The sequence below is a fragment of the Amblyomma mixtum genome, chromosome 3 (genome assembly GCF_055824585.1).
Source record: "Amblyomma mixtum isolate Tamu chromosome 3, ASM5582458v1, whole genome shotgun sequence".
Taxonomy (NCBI): domain Eukaryota; kingdom Metazoa; phylum Arthropoda; class Arachnida; order Ixodida; family Ixodidae; genus Amblyomma; species Amblyomma mixtum.
This window is the reverse complement of record NC_143014.1, coordinates 86003639-86021984: the sequence shown is the minus strand read 5'-3', so window position 1 is coordinate 86021984 and position 18346 is coordinate 86003639. Positions and strand designations below refer to the sequence as shown.

General features: G+C 46.6%; 1 protein-coding gene across 2 annotated transcripts in view; it reads right to left on the bottom strand.

Moving 5' to 3' along the window:
- The window catches only part of Nsun2 (tRNA (cytosine(34)-C(5))-methyltransferase Nsun2), a 68384-nt gene that overhangs the window by 38809 nt on the left and 11229 nt on the right, over positions 1-18346 (bottom strand). For both annotated transcript variants that reach the window (XR_016290456.1, XM_089579991.1), the window contains exons 3-6: positions 16086-16180; positions 13549-13653; positions 4037-4142; positions 1119-1190 (exon numbers count right to left, since the gene is read on the bottom strand). Coding sequence is in view for 1 of the 2 variants with exons in the window: in XM_089579991.1 (XP_089436117.1) it covers positions 1119-1190; positions 4037-4142; positions 13549-13653; positions 16086-16180 (378 nt within the window). In the remaining variant the exon portion in view is untranslated. The remainder of the gene's footprint in view (positions 1-1118; positions 1191-4036; positions 4143-13548; positions 13654-16085; positions 16181-18346) is intronic.

Below are 18346 nucleotides of genomic sequence, written 5' to 3'. Positions count from 1 at the left end.
TTCCCCTCTCTTTCTTCCTGTCGGTAAGAGTGAGAAAAGTGTCTTCCAATTAGTGCCCAATAAAATGTTATTACCCTGCACACCATCACTGTTCCACTGCAAAAGCGAGTATATGCATCTTTGTGCGTGTGCACACATTGTCTATACCGACATTCTTGCCAGCCTTGCCCATGCTACCTCAGAGGGCGCAGCAGGCGGAGTGATCGCCACTATGATTGTCATCGTACTTCCGTCTGCCTCTGTGCTCTACACCTACCAGCCAGATGACTGCCAGTTTCATGTACATGCTTTGGTGTGCACTCTATTATGCATTCCACATAACCACTTGAGCCAGTACAAGCTGGCAATGAAATTTTGTTACGCTCAGAGTTTGGCAAAATTTACTTCATTTTATTGAAGCTGTGTGGACACAAAGTTGTGAAAACTAAAATACTTTGTTACACCAAGAATTCTGTCACACTGAAGCTCATTACATCGAGGTTTAACTGTAATGCCGTAAATGTAGGACTCCTTGCAGTTTTCAGGCTCATCCCTCGCTTTAAAGTACATACAGCTTTCTGAATGAGAAATAAAAAATGAAACATAGGGCACAACAGAGCAACTAAAACAGTGAAAATGATATCCATCAGAATAATACTTAGACAATTACTAGCTACAAGTCTCTCACACTAGTAGTTTCACATTTCTGTGGTAAGTACTTTATATTCTGACGTCAAGAAAAACAAGAATCTTTGTATGCCATGGATATGCAGACAATGGTGTTTTTCAAGCATCTAATGGCAAATGCCCTGCACTTGCTCAAGAATGGAAAAACAAAAAAAAAAAAATGATGGCAGTTTTCAGTGTACTAAGATTCATCACACAACATTACAAAACTCTGCTGAGGTAACGGCAAGGACTCTATTATTATATTTTTAGCCAGTAGAAGGATTATAACAAAATTTTATGATGCTACTTTGTAGCAGCATAGAGTAATGTCGTAAATGTGGAATTTTAATTACAGTAAATGTGTAATTTTCTGTGTTCCCAGTCCAACTACACCTTTTCATGAAATAATAAGACCTGCATTTTATGCTTCCTTCTCTGTAACTCAAGGTTCCATGGAAATGGGAACTGACCTTGTGCTGGGGCTGAACATCAAGCAGAAGAGGTGGAATCATGCTAACTGCTTCTTGTCGTGTTATGTTGCCCTAATGAAAAGGAAAGAGGAATTTATAAGAACTACACAAGGAACACAATGAATGCAAGAACAGTGCACCTCTGCAATTCAAGATCGCTGCCATTACCACATCAGCTTTCCCTTAACAACAGTTTTATAACAAGCCACTGCAACGAGTAGCCACACATAAAGAATGAAAATGAATGCCTCAAGCGCCCTAGCAGTTCAAAAACTGAAATGCCTAAAAACAGTGCCCTCCACAAGTAGCACCTCACTGCGGTGAGTAAATGGATAGAAATGTTCAAACGGCTGCCATTGCGAAGCTAGTGAAATGAGTGGCAGTGAAAGCATTAGTTTTCTGTGTTTACACGTTAGCAGCATCAATCTATGTGGTTGCACTGAAATGCGCAGAGGCTAGCAGTATGACCGATAGATGCCAATGCATTTCGTCGAGTCAGGCAATACACCATGAGCCATTTGACCGTTCGAATGGCATCGCTTGCATTATGTAGCTCGAGCGCTCAAGTGCTATCACTGTACAATCACTGCAAATTATGCCTTTAATTAGAGCGTCGTACAGTGTTTACAAAGTGCCATACCGCTGCTACTCCCATATGCGCTGAGTCATGTCCCCTCACGCGGCAGCCCGAAAATTGTGCTTCTCTCCGCATTCAACAGATGACGCCGCAGTGCTTTCAAAATGGCACCACCCAAATTTCTTTCATGTTCTGGTGTACAGGAAATCAGAGAATGCTGGAGATCCCAGAGGTTCATAGAAATTGCATACTAACGCAGGAAAGATAGGTGATGATGAAATTACATACAGTTGACGGCTGATTTTTCGGACTTTCTAGGGACTGCAAAAACATACTGGACAGTCTACAAAATCGCATTTCACCGAAAAAGTCACTTTAACTTATTGCCAATACGACGAAGGAACGGGTGAGTAGTTCTGTGCAAATTTTGAAGCTTCTCATGACAATCTCTCCGCGTGTCGTGTGCACAGACAATGGACGGCGACCGCTTTCACAAGCTCGGTGTGCCATGGCTGTACTGCCTTCAACATGTCACCAGTGAACGCGCGGGCTGGGACAAAGCCTAGACGCAAAAGCGAACCCGCCGCTGCAGGAACTACGCTACGCCCACAGCACGAAGGGCCTGGAACGAGAAGGAGAAGATAGCGAAATGATAAGAACACCTAAACGATTGATGCAAGTGCTCCATTGGCACTGGCCTTCGTAATTAGGCCTAGCGACTAAAGGTGAAATCAGCCTATAGCAACCGGCAGTATGCACTCAGCGGTGGCTTGCGTATGATCAGAGGCATCTCGCCTGTCATCAAAACGCTAGCTGACAGTTCTACGATATAAAAGTCCGGGCTGCGGTGTGCCTTGCTGCGGGCATGTTCGCCTCGCTTTGAAATGCACCATTTTCTTCTGTGCTTGCCGCCTCCATGAGGCCATACGTCTCCCGCACGTGTCGCTGCTACCTTCTCTCCTATTCGGGACGGAAGTCTCGGTGTAGATGAGCTTCACAAATTCTGACCACTGATCAAGATTGTGCAGTGGACGATGTCCAAGAACGGTGTGAATTTGAAACCACGCGGGTGCAATGTGCCGAGTCACGGAGGCTATAAGCCTTGCCATTTAAGAGGCTTCTTTTTAGCTTGAGTTTCATTTTGTTTGATCAAATTTTAGATCTCCCTTGCAGTTTATATGAACAAAGGTTCCAAGGTTGCAACAAGGCAAGCGCGAATGAGGTACAAAAAATCGAGCAGTCAGTTGCGATGCGCCCAAAATAAATTTCAGGTGCTCTTATACATTGGCTCCATAGGCCATTAAGGGGGGCCGTGAAAAAGTCCGAATAATCAGGGGCCCGAATTTTCGGTCGTTTACTGTATATTACACATGCTAAAGTGCTAAAACAGTTTAATGTGACTCATTCTTGAAAGGTCTTTACTATGTACCAAGCCTATGAAAGGGTGCTGGACTTTTCGATCAATGTGCCCCACAGCTTGCTGGCTAGTGAGCAAGAGATGAACTTATTACTGTAGAAAAAAAAAAAAATTCCTCCATAGAAAAATAATATTTGCCAAAAAAAAAAAAAAGCTGTTCTGAAATAAGTACCCAAAAAAGTCTGCTGCATCTTCAAAAAAGAAAAAACAAACAAAGCTGTTCCGAAATAAGTACCCCAAAGAGCCTGCCATATTTAGAAAAAATAAAAACTGAAAAGTCAAACCCTTACTTATGGAGCCCCTTCCACCACAACAAATATGTTATTTTTCAGACGTTGCTTTTGGTTCCAGAAATACTTGTGCATGCATGACTGCTAAAGTCTGTGCTCTAAGATAAGTTCAAATGCAGTAAATTTAAATCCAAGGTGAGTTTCTCTTTATGGAGACAATTGTCGACGCAGCTGCAAGTTTTCAAAGTGGCAATGAAGTGCTAATGCCAGCAGACCTTTCAAATGATACAAATCTGGTTAGTATTGTTCATCATAAGCTTCAAAAGTGGCCTATCAAGGTAAAGTGGCTTATCAACTTCAACCTGAAAACGAGTGCAGACTTCTACAAAATAGGTTAAAAAAAGTGTTTTCAAAGCTGTACATTCTTCACAGGTGTCATTTAAATTACCCCGTCAGCTTGAACGGCTGCTCCAATTAGTGTCAGGCACCATAAAATTTCTGTGTCAGGAATGTACAAAAGAATACCAAAAGATTTTAAAACATTAGCTTGCAGCAACAAAATATTTATGCAAACAGTGTCATTGTGAAGTTACCGTGACAAGTAACTAAACCTTATACAACGCTCAATAATGTTACGGTCAAAAAAAGAAGAAAAAGAAGGGCCATAAGCACATTAAAAACTTCTCATACTCACAGTGTCTGTTTCCGATATCAGGAAACTGTGAAGCCGTGCATATGCCTCAGATTTCCGAATCATGATGCGAGACAAGTCTAGCTGCCATGCCAGTTCATCAGGATACCTATGTGCATTTAATAACAGCTATGACTAATAGAACACAGCACAATAAAAGGAAGACATCCCTCACACATATCCTCTAGAAATACCAAATGTGAAAAAATGTTTAGCTTCCTTGGTGAATCACAACACTGCCAGGGACTGAATCCTGAAATGGTAACTTTTGGCTCTACCACACGTTTTATGTGAAAGAACATTCAGTACAGTGCCCTGCTACAGCAACAGATGTTCCATTGATGTCAGCGTGCTTCAGATGGTATGACTGCTGAACATAGTAGACTTGCTGTTTTCAGTGAAAATGCCAAAATTACTGAGCTGGCTGCAATAGTATTGAAAGCATCAGCCTTCTACTCAGTGCTGACTTAGGAAAGTTCAACATTCACAAAAAAGCAAATGCTTGACTCTTATCCTGACAAGCTTGTTTGCTTGCTTGTTGTCGATTTGTTCATTACTGTTTTTTAAGTATCCTAGTGCCCCTCTGCTTTGACCCAAGGGTCCGCAGTATGTACTAAATAAATAAATAAATAAAAATGACTTTAAAGTACACCTAACTAAACATTTGTCGCCATGTCCAGTTTCATTGCTGTAGTCATTCAGTGCATGCTGAAAGCAATACGCCCAAAAATGATCATTCCAGAGCACAACCTTTGGTAAAGGATAGTATCAAGAATACAAGAGCATCTAGAAGCCAACAATTTCAAGAGCATTCTCAATGCAGTGAGGAACAAACACAAGTACAAGTGCCCAAATATGAACAACTACGTAATATAAAACTGGTTTGCTTTAACTCTTTCCTTACTGTGCCATCAATCATTTATGACCGACATTTTAAACCTACCGTCAAAAATTAGTCAGCGCTCCTGCACAAGCCGAGCCATCTAGTTTGCTCCTATACCGCCAACTATTTGGTTTCAGTTTTGTTTTTTCATTGCCTAATGTGAGCAGGCGATGTGAAAAATTAAACTTTGACAGGACAAAGTCCGCCGGTCGGTGATCATGGCATCCGTTTCATTACGCGCTTCTCAAAGGCAAAAGCCTATCTCGAGCACTTTCGTTCGTTATGATGGAGTCCTTTTTTTTTTTTTTTAATGCGAGAGCATCACTTGCGTCATTGCGCAAAAACCCCGCTGTTGCCAGCCACATGTGGCAGAAATGCAGCTCGCGAATGACACCATCACCCGTCCTGATCAATAGGCCATCACAACGCAAGGGTAGAAAGAGAAAGAAAAGTCCACTTTCACGGTGAATGCAAACAGGCTTGGAGGCACCCCTCCTCCTCCCTACAGTGCTATACAATACCCTCTCAGCTGGATAACAAAGCAGCCTGCACTCAAGATGGGGGCTGCTGGACCCCTCCCTGGCGTGCAGATGCACTGGGCTAGGGCTCACCATCCTGACAGTATGCTATGAAATGTAAACGTCACTTGTGGAGTGTCCATCACCCAAAGTTGAATCACTCGTGTCTACATCATCAGGCAAGACAGTAAAGTGCGGCCAGAGGTGGCAGTTCCCTGTGGACGAAGTATGAGAACATCGCAACACAGCAAAACCTGTGAAGCGAGCTGCTGCAGTGAAGCAACATTCACTCCCCCCAAGCCCCCGACAACTCCTCCTCTCACATTTACACATCATAAGAATTCCCTAGGTGCCCCCATAATTTTTAGAGCAGCAGTGGTGAGTTAGACACCGATGTGGAATGATCGAACTTCAGTTCCGATGGCTAGACTTCGTCTCAGAGGCCAGGGGACATTAGCGCATGCTTGCCCATGTTTCCTTTTACCGTTCACATTGTATATTTTGTAGTCCGCACTTGATTTGTAAATGACAAGAGTGGTTTTTTTTGGTGCTTTAGAGTTTATTTATTTATTTACTTTATTTTATTGGCAGATACTGCAGCCCCGATGGGGCTATCGCAGGAGTGGGAGAAAGAAAACAAAAGAAAAAAGAAAAGGCAGAGAGGGACAACATATTCAGAAGTGAACACCATTAAAATACAGAACAGTAATTCAACAGACTAATTACAGATTTGCAACAACGTTGAAAAATAGGTTTGGTTCCAGGGAGCGTATATCACCGGGTAAAGAATTCCATTGTTCGATAACACGAAGAAAAAAAACTAAATTTGAACATATCAGTGCGCGCATGAATGCGCGCATTGTCGTAACATACTGCCACAATATTGTTACAGGGAAATACTATTTACATTTATTTACAAGCCGTAGGTGAATAAGTCCTAGCCGGGAGCACCAGCGCGAACAGGAAACACCATCAACCTCTTCTTCTTCGTTCGTCCCTTTCACGCGGGAGTCCACTTCGTCTTCCACTTCCACTGCGTCGTAACATGACCCCCGGCGGCACAAGCGCCGTCCCGGTGCTAGGCCGATGAGAGAGGAGCTGCGTGATAGGGCTTGAGGCGCGTAACGTGAACAATATCGGTGGATGGTCGACATGATGAGGACGCAAGTGTATGAGGTGCAACTTCATACGTGACGTCGGTGACCTGACGCACAACGCGATAAGGACCATGGTAGGGGGACAAAAGTTTCTGAGAAAGACCGACGCGGCGGGGAGGGGACCACAGAAGAACGAGCGACCCCGGCTCGTAAGTGACATGGCGATGGTGATGATCATACAGAGACTTCTGTGCTTGCTGGGACGCTTGTAGCCGAGTACGGGCGATTTGGCGAGCGTCTGCAGCTTGAGCAATGGCGTCACGGGCATAGGCGGTGACTGGACGGTCAGCAGATGGGACGAGTGTATCCAAAGGCAGGACGGCGTGTCTCCCGTACAAGAGATAAAAAGGAGAGTAACCAGTTGTGTCATGCCGCGAGGTGTTGTAAGCGAACGTGACGTAGGGCAAGGCGAGATCCCAGTCTTTGTGGTCGGGGGAGACGTACATAGACAACATGTCTGTCAATGTTCGGTTCAAACGCTCGGTTAGCCCGTTGGTCTGCGGGTGGTATGCTGTGGCAATCTTATGCTTGGTAGAACATGAACGCAGGATGTCGTCAACAACTCTGGACAGGAAATAGCGTCCGCGGTCTGTGAGTAACTGACGAGGGGCACCATGTTGCAGAATGAGATTGTGCAAAAGAAAGTCTGCCACATCGGTCGCGCAGCTCGTAGGCAATGCACGGGTGATCGCATACCGAGTCGCATAGTCTGTGGCTACCGCGATCCACCTATTTCCGGAGTCCGAGGTCGGGAATGGCCCAAGGAGGTCGAGCCCTACACGGTGGAACGGTTCCACAGGCACGTCTATAGGATGCAGAAGACCAGGAGGTGGTACCGAAGGCTTCTTCCTGCGCTGACAGAGGTCGCAAGTGGTGACGTAATGCCGGACTGTACGGTATAATCCAGGCCAAAAGAAACGGCGCCGTATCCGGTCGTAAGTTCGTGCCACACCAAGGTGGCCAGCGGCAGGCAGGTCATGGAGTTCTGCAATTATAGAAGACCGCAGCTGCTGGGGAATGACTAGAAGGAGGGAGGGCCCGTCAGGACGGAAGTTGCGGCGATAGAGGATGTCATTTTCGGTAACGAAGAGCTGCAGGGACCGCTTCGAGCTTCCAGAGCTGAGGCCCTCGATGATGGTTTGCAAATATGGGTCTTTGCGCTGCTCCTCGGCGATGTTGTGTAGATCAGAAATGCCAAACAGGGAAGGGATATCGTCAGTGTCACTGAGAGCAGGTGGCTCGACAGGGTACCGAGACAGGCAATCAGCGTCTTGGTGGAGACGTCCAGACTTGTACACGACAGTGTACGAATACTCCTGAAGCCGTAGCGCCCAGCGGCCAAGACGCCCGGAAGGGTCTTTCAGTGAGGACAGCCAGCAAAGGGCATGGTGATCCGTGACAACAGAAAAAGCACGCCCGAACAAGTATGGCCGGAATTTAGCTACAGCCCAAACCAGGGCGAGGCACTCACGTTCGGTGATGGAGTAATTTCGCTCAGCAGGTGACAGCAGGCGGCTAGCATACGCAACCACGCGGTGTGGGCCCCGGGAGCGTTGAGCCAGCACGGCTCTGATCCCGTAGCCACAGGCGTCCGTGCGGAGTTCAGTTGAGGCCGCAGGATCGAAATGTGCCAGAATCGGGGATGATGTCAGCAGGCGGACAAGCGTGGAAAACGCACGTTGTTGATCAGTGCCCCAGGTAAAGTCTGTGTCGGTCTTCAGGAGGTCAGTGAGGGGACGAGCGATAAGAGCAAAATCTTGAATAAAACGGCGGAAGTAGGAACACAGCCCAAGAAAACTGCGCACGTCTTTCTGGGAATGTGGACGAGGGAAGTGTTGCACCGCTGCAATTTTAGCTGGATCAGGACGTACACCGGAGGCGTCGACGAGATGTCCAAGAATGGTGAGTTGGCGGTGGCCGAATCGGCATTTGGACGAGTTGAGCTGTAGCCCAGCCGTACGAAAGACAGTCAGGATACTCCTGAGACGCTCAAGGTGCGAGGCAAATGTGGGCGAGAAGACAACAACATCGTCAAGGTAGCACATACACGTTGTCCACTTAAATCCGCGAAGTAGTGAGTCCATCATCCGTTCGAAAGTAGCTGGCGCATTACAAAGTCCGAACGGCATGACTTTGAACTGGTATAAACCATCAGGCGTGATAAAAGCTGTTTTTTCGCGGTCCTGCTCGTCAACGGTGATTTGCCAATAACCGGAACGAAGATCAATGGAAGAAAAGTATTGAGATCCGTGGAGGCAGTCGAGAGCGTCATCGATCCTAGGGAGCGGGTATACGTCTCTTCTTGTGATGCGGTTCAGGTGGCGATAGTCGACGCAGAAACGCCAACTGCCGTCTTTCTTTTTAACAAGGACGACTGGAGAGGCCCAAGGACTGGACGACGGTTCGATGATGTCCTTAGTGAGCATCTTTTCGACTTCCTGTTGTATCACTTGGCGTTCGGAACTGGACACCCTATAAGGCCGGCGGTGCAGAGGAGCGGCGTCACCAGTGTTGATACGATGCTTCACAATAGTCGTACGAGCCAAAGGGCGGTCATTGAAATCAAATATGTCCTGAAAAGATGCCAGAAGATGGGTAAGCGCCTCTGCTTGGTCAGAAGAGAGATCGGAAGCGATCATATTGGCGAAGTGGTCAGGTCTCGAAAGAGCTGTGACATGATCGTCCAGAGAGGACGATACACAGTTTGTGACTGCGGAGATCACGTAGTCGTCGGTAGGGGACACCGTGGCGAGGCACATGCCTTGAGGAAGCGTCTGGACGTGCGTGCTGAAGTTGAGAACAGGTAGACATGCGCTGTTTGCCGAGACTGTAACAACTGTATGGGCAAGGGCAACATTCTTCGTGACGGGCAAATCAAGGACAGGAGTGATGATATACTGGCCGGTAGGAAGAGGTGGAATAGATTTAAACAATACGTAAGTTGCGGCTTCAGGTGGCAACCGGATGAACTCGGCAGTACAGAGACGGTGCACAACTGGGGCAGGTGGGTCAGAGAGGAACGGCAGGTCCAACTCAACCACACTTGTAGCACAGTCAATAAGGGCTGCGTGCTCACCAAGGAAATCAAGGCCGAGTATGATGTCATGAGGGCACTGATTCAGAACGGTAAAGAGCACGGTGGTTTGTCGGTCAGAAATCGTCACACGAGCAGCACACAGGCCGAGGACTGGGGACGTTGTACCATCGGCAACTCGAACAACGGCTGCAGGAGCAGGCGTCAGTACTTTGCGAAGGCGGCGTCGTAGGTCGGAACTCATCACAGAAATGTGGGCGCCCGTGTCAACCAGAGCAGAGACGGCAACGCCATCGACTTGTATGGTCAGTAAATTGCGCGGGGCACTAAGAACTAAACGAGGATTTTGGGCCCGGGTCGTCACTGCAGCATCACCTCTAGACGCTGCAGAAACTAGTTTTCCGCCTGTGATCGTCCGTAGGGGCCAGGAGAGGAAGCGCGCGGTCGTTGCGGCGAACGGGACTGGCGGCGCTGTGGGGACGGTGAGCGGCTGAAGCGGGCCGGCGAGACGTCGGTGGTGGGGCTTGATGGGTTCAAGGGTCGCGAGAAAGAGCTTGAGTCTGGAGCGTCGGGGCGATAATGTGGGGCCGAGTAACGGGTCCGCTGGGAGGAATACCATCGACTACGGCAATGACGGGCGATGTGGCCGACACGGGAACAGTTGAAACAGATGGGCCTGTCGTCAGGTGTACGCCACTCGGAGGGGTTGCGCGGTCGAGGAGCGGTGTAAACAGGCCGGACAGGGTAGAGAGGAGGGACTTCAGGTACTTGGGAGGGATGAAGAGCGGCGACAGAGTTTAAACCTAAGTTAGCAATTTCCTGTCGCACGACGGCTTGAATAAGTGGAAGGGACAGGGGCTGGTTGGCTACGGGTGTTGCTAAGGAAGCCGGAGCAATGGCTTCAAGCTCACGGCGTACAATACGGGTCACGTTCTCAGGTGAGGTCGGCTGGTTCCGAGAACAAAGATCTTGGCACGACGAAGACGCAGCCGTGTTGGGCAGGCGTGCGATATGCTGGGTTATCCGGCGGCTTTTGGCGTCCTCGAAGCGGCGGCATTCCTTTATGATGTCTGCAATCTTGTCAAAGTTTTTGTAAACGAGCAGATTGAATGCGTCGTCTGCGATGCCCTTGAGCACATGGCCCACTTTGTCAGCCTCGCTCATCTCTGTATCCACGGTGTAGCAAAGAGCCAACACATCCTGAATATAAGAGACGTAGGACTCCGTGGATGACTGGGCGCGACTTGCGAGATCTCGTTTTGCGGCAAGCTGCCGGCCGAGTGGTCTGCCGAAAAGGTCGATAAGTTTCTGCTTACAGTCATCCCAACTGGTCAACGTCTCTTCGTTGGTATCGTACCACTTGAGCGCCGTGCCCTTAAGGTAAAAAACGATGTTCGCAAGCATGAAAGTTTGGTCCCACCGGTTGTTAGCGCTGCACCGTTCATACTTGCGAAGCCAAGTCTCGACGTCAGCGTCGTCGTCCCCAGAGAAGGGTCCAGGATCACGAGGGTGAGTGAGGACGACGGAGGACACCGATGCTGCCGAATCTGGAGGAGTTGTTTCCGTCATTGTCGGCCGTGGAAGGTAGCGGCGGCGTGAAAGGTAGGTCGGGGGTGGAAGGTAGCGTCCGCTGCGTAGTTCCGTCTTGTCGCACCTCCACCAAAGATGTTACGGGGAAATACTATTTACATTTATTTACAAGCCGTAGGTGAATAAGTCCTAGCCGGGAGCACCAGTGCGAACAGGAAACACCATCAACCTCTTCTTCTTCGTTCGTCCCTTTCACGCGGGAGTCCACTTCGTCTTCCACTTCCACTGCGTCGTAACAATATTTTACAAAATGCACCAGCAGAATTTTGATCATGATGTTGTTTAGGAAGGCCACACCCCCTTTTCACCCAAAGAACTCGATTGCTACTAACTGGGAAAAAAAAAATGAAGAAAAGTAGGAAATCCAAACTCTGCTATAAAAACCAAGAGCTCAGAAAAAAAATATGCAGCACATTCCAGATCTACCTCCATTTCACGTCCTTACGCGACAGCTTTCTCTAATGCCACAGAAGTCATATTCCCAGACTTGAAAGGCCATGGAAAGCCTGACGTATTATGTATGCAGCTGAGAATGACAAGAATGGTAGCTAAGAACGTGTGCAATGTTTTGTATATTTCACTTTTTTGTAATCAACTTCTGGCTCAGTTCAGTGGCTTATTTTTGTTTTGCTTGCACGTATTGTTTTTTGTGTTACCAGCATATGTAACCAATAATTTTTCGAAGAGTTTTACACTGCACACACAACTCTGCCGTCTTTTTTTTTTTTCAGAAATATAACCATGGCGGAAATTCTTCAAGCGCCGACCATTCGTTATAAAATTGACGTTTCGGCCGGCCTTGGCCACAACCATAGTCGGGCCGAAACATAATTTTTATAACGAATGGTCGGCGCTTGAAGAATTTCCGCCATAAATATACCCGACCAGACGGGTTTCCGTCAAACCCCGCATTTCAGAAGTATAACCAATAAGCTAGTTTGATGCCTTACAATGTGCAGTGCACCTGGCACTTGAAGAAATAATTTTCAATTTGAAACACACAAAATCGGTCATTTTTAAGCGGTAAGGAAAGAGTTAAGCGCAGGGCAAAGCAAAGCATAAACGCGCACAAATGCAACATTTTTGTTTTCATATGTGGGACAATAATATGTTTCCTCGATTTCGCTGCACTTTCAGCACTAGTTCTTGGGGTGCGAGTGTAGACAGACACTAATGCTTTCGGTGCAGCGGTCAAATCAAGTGCAAAAGTGCAGAAATGTTCGTCTGCTGCGGCTGTGGTGTTTGTTGCATAGTTTGACAAATGCGCGAGACTGTGCTAGCTATACTGAACACTGTGCATTTGTTAAAATAGTGCATCTCATGGAGCGGCCAAGAAATTTGTTAATTCAAAAAGTGATAAAGAATTTGACACCGGCCTTTCTGTTGCACTGTGCAAATTAGTGGCACATGTCGACTGTAACCGATTCAACAGGTACTTTGAAGAGGCAACAAACGAAATAGTTGTATTTTGAATTCAAGAGGTTATTCAGACTGTCGCTTGAGACAACTTCTGACAGTTTGTGGGTGTTGTTCTGGCGCCATTCTATCCGAAAAGTGTCTGCAGTTGTCCGCCAATTACAGCAGAAAAGAGTTGCCTGGTAACTTGGACTTATCTAAACTCCACAACTCTCGTTCACTGTCAGCGGAGTGACTGAGTGGCAGGCAAGGGCGTGGGGAGACCAGCGACCTCAAAGCCAGTCAGTACTTGCAAGCGGAGGTGCGGATATGATGTCGCAGTGAGTCATCACAAACGTTGCGATCACCCACGCATTAAAAAAAACACCTCACCTTCTGTCTCTTATGCTAATGCTCCATTGTGTAGTTTGTAATATTTTCTACGCAAAGAGAAAAGGTGTAAAGCAACGTGCAAGGCTGGAGAGAAAGGCGATAACCCATACTCAGTAAAGTATACACGCGCATATACAGACAAGTGCACGCGCAGTGGCATTTCAGCTGTTTGGCGAGGGCATGGCACAGATGCCGCGTCTAGCACAGGTATGCGGTCGTCTGACACCAGTCAATAAAACTATGACTGAAACAAGCATGGCCACGGAGCCGTCTGCTACGAAGTGTGCCAAGCACCTTGAACTACTCGCACAAGAAAAGAACTTGCGGGGAGTCTAGTGCAGAAAAACTCGTGCAGCACAACGTCAAATCGAGTGCTGAAGTACAGGTGGTGCCAGCTGCACTGGCAAATAGAGTGTGAGAGTGCTGCACTGCCTGAACTGGTGCAGAAAGTGCAGCCAAATTGAGCAGACCTAATGCTGTAAAGCTTGCAATGCACATGAAAGATCTAGTTAAAGGCATAGTCTCGAAGAAATGATATTACTTACCATGTCAGGTTCGATGGTTTGCCAACTTTTTCTTCATCCCCTCCCACATTTAGGAGGTCTGCGAAGTACTGACTTTTAATTATTTTCAACAAGTGTTTTGATTCCCTGCAACAAACAAGCATATAGTTAAATGGTTGAAGATAAAAGTAGCGGCGTAATGCACGTGACGCCTAGACTACTCCAATGCAGGAATGCATGTGCGCTGACCCGTGTTCTTAGGTCATAGCAACACAGTCTGCACGTGAAATTTGTAGAGGAGAGTCAAAATGGTCCATCCATCTCAAGCGCCAGGTGAAATCTGGGGCGAGTGCGACTAGCAGGAGAGCAGGCAACGAGCGCATGCAAAGTGCATATCCCATGCGTGGACAGGCACAGAGTGTGTGTCACAGAACGCACACAAGCGGGGTGGTATTGGCCATGGAATGGTGCCATGAGGCAAGGGATGAAGTAAGCAGTGAAATAAATGAGGACGCTAGATTTGGCACAAGCATTATAGAGACTTTTAGCACAGCGCGTACCACTGCCGCTACCATATCGCCTGCCTCCAGTGCTCACTCGCTGGTTGGTCAAGATGTGTTAGGCATGGTGCACTCAGCTTACTGGCATGTAGCACCATCTGAAGCCTTCACGGCGATTCTGATTTGTCTCGATATGGTAGGAGTGGACCAAGCTTGCGGGCACGTGGCACCGTCTGACGCCCTCACAGCGGACCTCAAAGGTATATGGCAGTCGCTAAGGTGCCTAGTGTTTTCAGTATAACAACCTCCTTTGTGATGCTGTCCACATCTCCTTTCACAGAGTTATTATCGTAGGCTATAATTTAAAACCCCATGTAGTTCATGCAGCTCAAACTGACGCTATTCTTAGCTAACACTTACAATAAACAAGAAACGATTAACGAGAATATTTGAACTTCGTTCAAGCACCCCTTCGTGCACTTCAACGGTCCCTGGTCCTAGAGGACAGGCCTGGATAGGCGTACGGATGGAAACCAGAAGGACAAATTTTGCAGACAAAGGGAGGTGCAAATGCAGCCATCGAATGTATTCCTGCATTACAAGAGATAAATATGCTACCAATCTTGGCAACATACATGAGAAAAACAAGAGAAACAGAGAATGTTTCTGAATTCCTGCTAAGACCAGCAGAAATTAAGAAAATATCTTTTTCTGAAACATATTATGACAGTATTCTGCTTTTTTTTTGTAAATTTGGAATGAATGAGTCACAAACCCGGCAAGCTTACAAACTCTTCCCAGAATACATATTCAACTTTTGCAAATACACATAATACCAAGTAGCATTTCTTACGAACACATACACACTTCTTCAGTAAAAATATATATTACTTCTGGCACCTGAAATTTTGTTATCAGAGAAAAAAGCATGTTACATTTTTTGTAAACACACAAAAAGTAAATGCAATAAGAAGCAATCAATACTACAAATTTAATCAGCACATGACTGCAACAGCAGAACAGCCAAACAATCAGAGGAAAGGCATATATAAAACAAGAAGAGAAGGGTATATACAGTCGTCAGCACGCTTAACACGAACGCTTGATTGAGCGTCCCGCACAGATATTACAGCCCTGAACACTGGGTGCTGAATCCGAGACCATGCTGATCGGTGCGTTTGCGGCGATTGGAGACAGCTCGTGCCCTGCTTCCACCCTAATACTGTCTCAGACCCAGCGGCCAACCCCCAGCGCTGCTAAAGTCAGTGGAAGACACGCGCTCGGGCGTTCGTGTTAAGCGTGCCGACGATGGTACAAAGACAACTCAAAGCCAGAGATAAAATTTATCATCTGACACAGTGTGGGCTAAATTTGCATCACTGCATAATGAGTAAACAATGAGCGAAAGCTGGCACCAAGAAATCAAACCAGCATACAGCCACTGCTGCACACAAATTAATGTTCACTGACCGGACAGCCATACCCTATTTACTCACATAATACTTGCACCACTGAATTTTGTCGCCAAAATTCAATTTTTTTATTCCCCGCGTAATGATCACACCCAGAACTTGCCGCTGAAATTTGTCGTGTGCCAAGTCTAGCTGACAATGGCAAGTGCAGATAAGCATCTTACTCTGTCAGCCGCCATTTTGTTTTGATGTCTCGCACTGTTACAGTGGCTGTCCCGTCCACATCTGTGTCATCCATGTCTTTTTTGCACTGTTTTCAAAGAACTGTTACCAACTAGCCCAAACCAAGCTTCTGTTGCCGCAGCTTGTTTGCGTTTTCGGTGCTCAAAAAGTTTTTGTGGAAAATTACCCCGCGTTATGATCGCACCCCTAAATTTGCGTCAATTTTTTGAAAAAAAAAAAATGCACCCCTAAATTTGCGTCAATTTAAAAAAAAATGCGGTCATCATGCCAGTAACTACGGTATTTAAACGAACAAACAAAAAACATCTCTTTTACTTGATATTTATTGGGACAATTTTTCTCAGAAGGCAGTAAAATTTAAGTATTCTGCAGAATTGTATGCTACATGCAAAATGCACCAAGCAAGTAAAAAAATGTTGCTTACGGAAGAAACCCAGTAATTCTGAATGCCACAGGTAACCCACGACGGAGTGCAGACATGAACTCCTCCCACTCTTCTTCTGGTACAATTTGTTGGGCCTGGTAAAACAATACAAAAATTACAGCTGTAAAGCGGTTGCATTTGTTCGTGTCTCTTGGCAGAAGTGAGGAGGATTAAAATGGAGCTTGAAAACTGCTGCACAAGAAACTGAATGAATGCACTGACACTGAGCAGATATCTTTTGAAAACAAAATTCAGCAGTCAACTTTGTCAGCATCAACTGCCAATTCTGAAAATAAGGTTAAACTCCACATGGCACAACATCAACACTTACTGTTTATTTCTGCTACCAGAGTGACACTAAATTTAATGCCATAGCTACACGGTTGAAAAGCATGTGCATCATAGAGCGAAAAGTCTAATTTAAACATCCTTTCATTGACATGAAAAACATGAAAGGAAAATAAAAACATTTGTGGCCTATCTCATCACCAAGAGTAGAAGTCTAAATGAAATTCTTTGTAGAACTACCGTAACACATTCGAGGATGGGTAACTGATGATGCTAGCTGCTCTCTTTGAATTAGTATCAGCCAGGTTGTATGTGAGTTTTATGGTAACCCTCACCCAATTTTTTCCTTTTGCCTTAACAATGCATTCAGCTGCAGAAAGCTGTTGTTGTCGAACAGTCAGGTACTTCTCAGTTCTGGCATCAAATACAACCATTACCAGCACGCTTAAAGGGACAGTGAGGAGAGCTCTATTAATATTTTTTTTTATAGCAAAATCCGATAGTTAGGCATTTCATGGCTTTGTTGTCACTTGGCCGGCAGCGAAAGATGCATTTATTTCTAAGAAATTTGGATTCGAAGTTGAAAAAGTTTTTCCCGCCGTTCTGATTCAAACTTGGGACTCTCTTATGACGACACAGGACTAAGTGACGTGCAACATGACGTACACATGACGTAACGCAGACTCCGTGATTTCTGGCAGCCAGCAGTGCGGCCTCGCAGCAGCCGAAAAGAAAGCTACCGCCGGCCGCACATTGAAGGCCTCTATCGGCTATTGCGGCCGTCGCTACCGTCGCTTCGTTTACGTTTTCACCGCGTTTTGCCAGCGTTACGATGGATCCCGCTCTTGAAGTCGTCAACGAAGTTCTCGCAAATAGACACCTGTAGCATACCGTGTACCTTGTTACCGTTAGTGGAATACCGGAAGCCCACCTACCGCCGGTGAGCAGGCGCTGATTGATCCCGATGCTGCAGGCACGCGCGTAGCTGCTGGGTACGTGGCGCCATCTGGCGACGTCAAGGAGATTTGCGCATGCATTGGCTGCGCCTCAGTGATTCGTGGCTTCTCATGTCCCAGTGTTGCTAGAACCATTGGTTCTAGCAACACTGTCTTGTCCTATGACGTCATCACGCTTGTACTTGCGAGTTTGGCCTGTGGCGGCGATACCTGTATTTTGGTTCTTGCTCTTTTCTACGTTACAAGAGCTTTGTTGTCAGTATGAGTGGTGTTTTTGTAATCAAGAGCTGGTATTCTGTCGATACAAGCCAACTTCAATTTCTCCTCAGTATCCCTTTAAAGTATTGCCATTTGTACCCAGACAGTCTCTGGCAAGTGGTGTACAAAGGTCCAGAAAACAAAACTATAACCTAGCGACAACCTTTGAAGAATGGCGCCTTTCCATCTCTCCTCACACCAAATCTGCCCCTTTTCCTCTACCGGTGCTTCTTCCCATTAGTGGAAATGAAGTGGGCTAAATCTCAGCACTTGAAGAAAAAATCACAAAAAACCACCACCACTTGGTCCGCAGAGATGAAGGATAGAGGACGAAAGATGAGATGTTGCTGGTGAAGCTTTCTTCAGGTGCTTCAAGATGAATCACCGGCACGCAGGACCAGGCGTCCCATAGGTTCCACTTTTACTATACGAGGTCTGTGCCTGGCCCGCATACAGAGAAAGGCTGTGCACATGGCTAATCAGCCTATCAGCACTCCCCCGACCTTCACCTTTGCAGGTGGTGGTAAGCAGATTAGGTCTTTCGTCATACCACATTTACCAACATGCGAACCTCACGGAGCGGAAGTGGGATGTTTCATCACGCTTGGTTGTGATTTTTCTGCAGCATGTAAGGGCACTGACAACTTCTGTAATTGCAAGAGGCCACTGCCAATTCGACACCATGTATAAGCGGCATGAAAAGAATGATGTTCTGGTTTCCATGAAGGTTCAGTTGCAGTTCCATTGCTGCCATCAGTG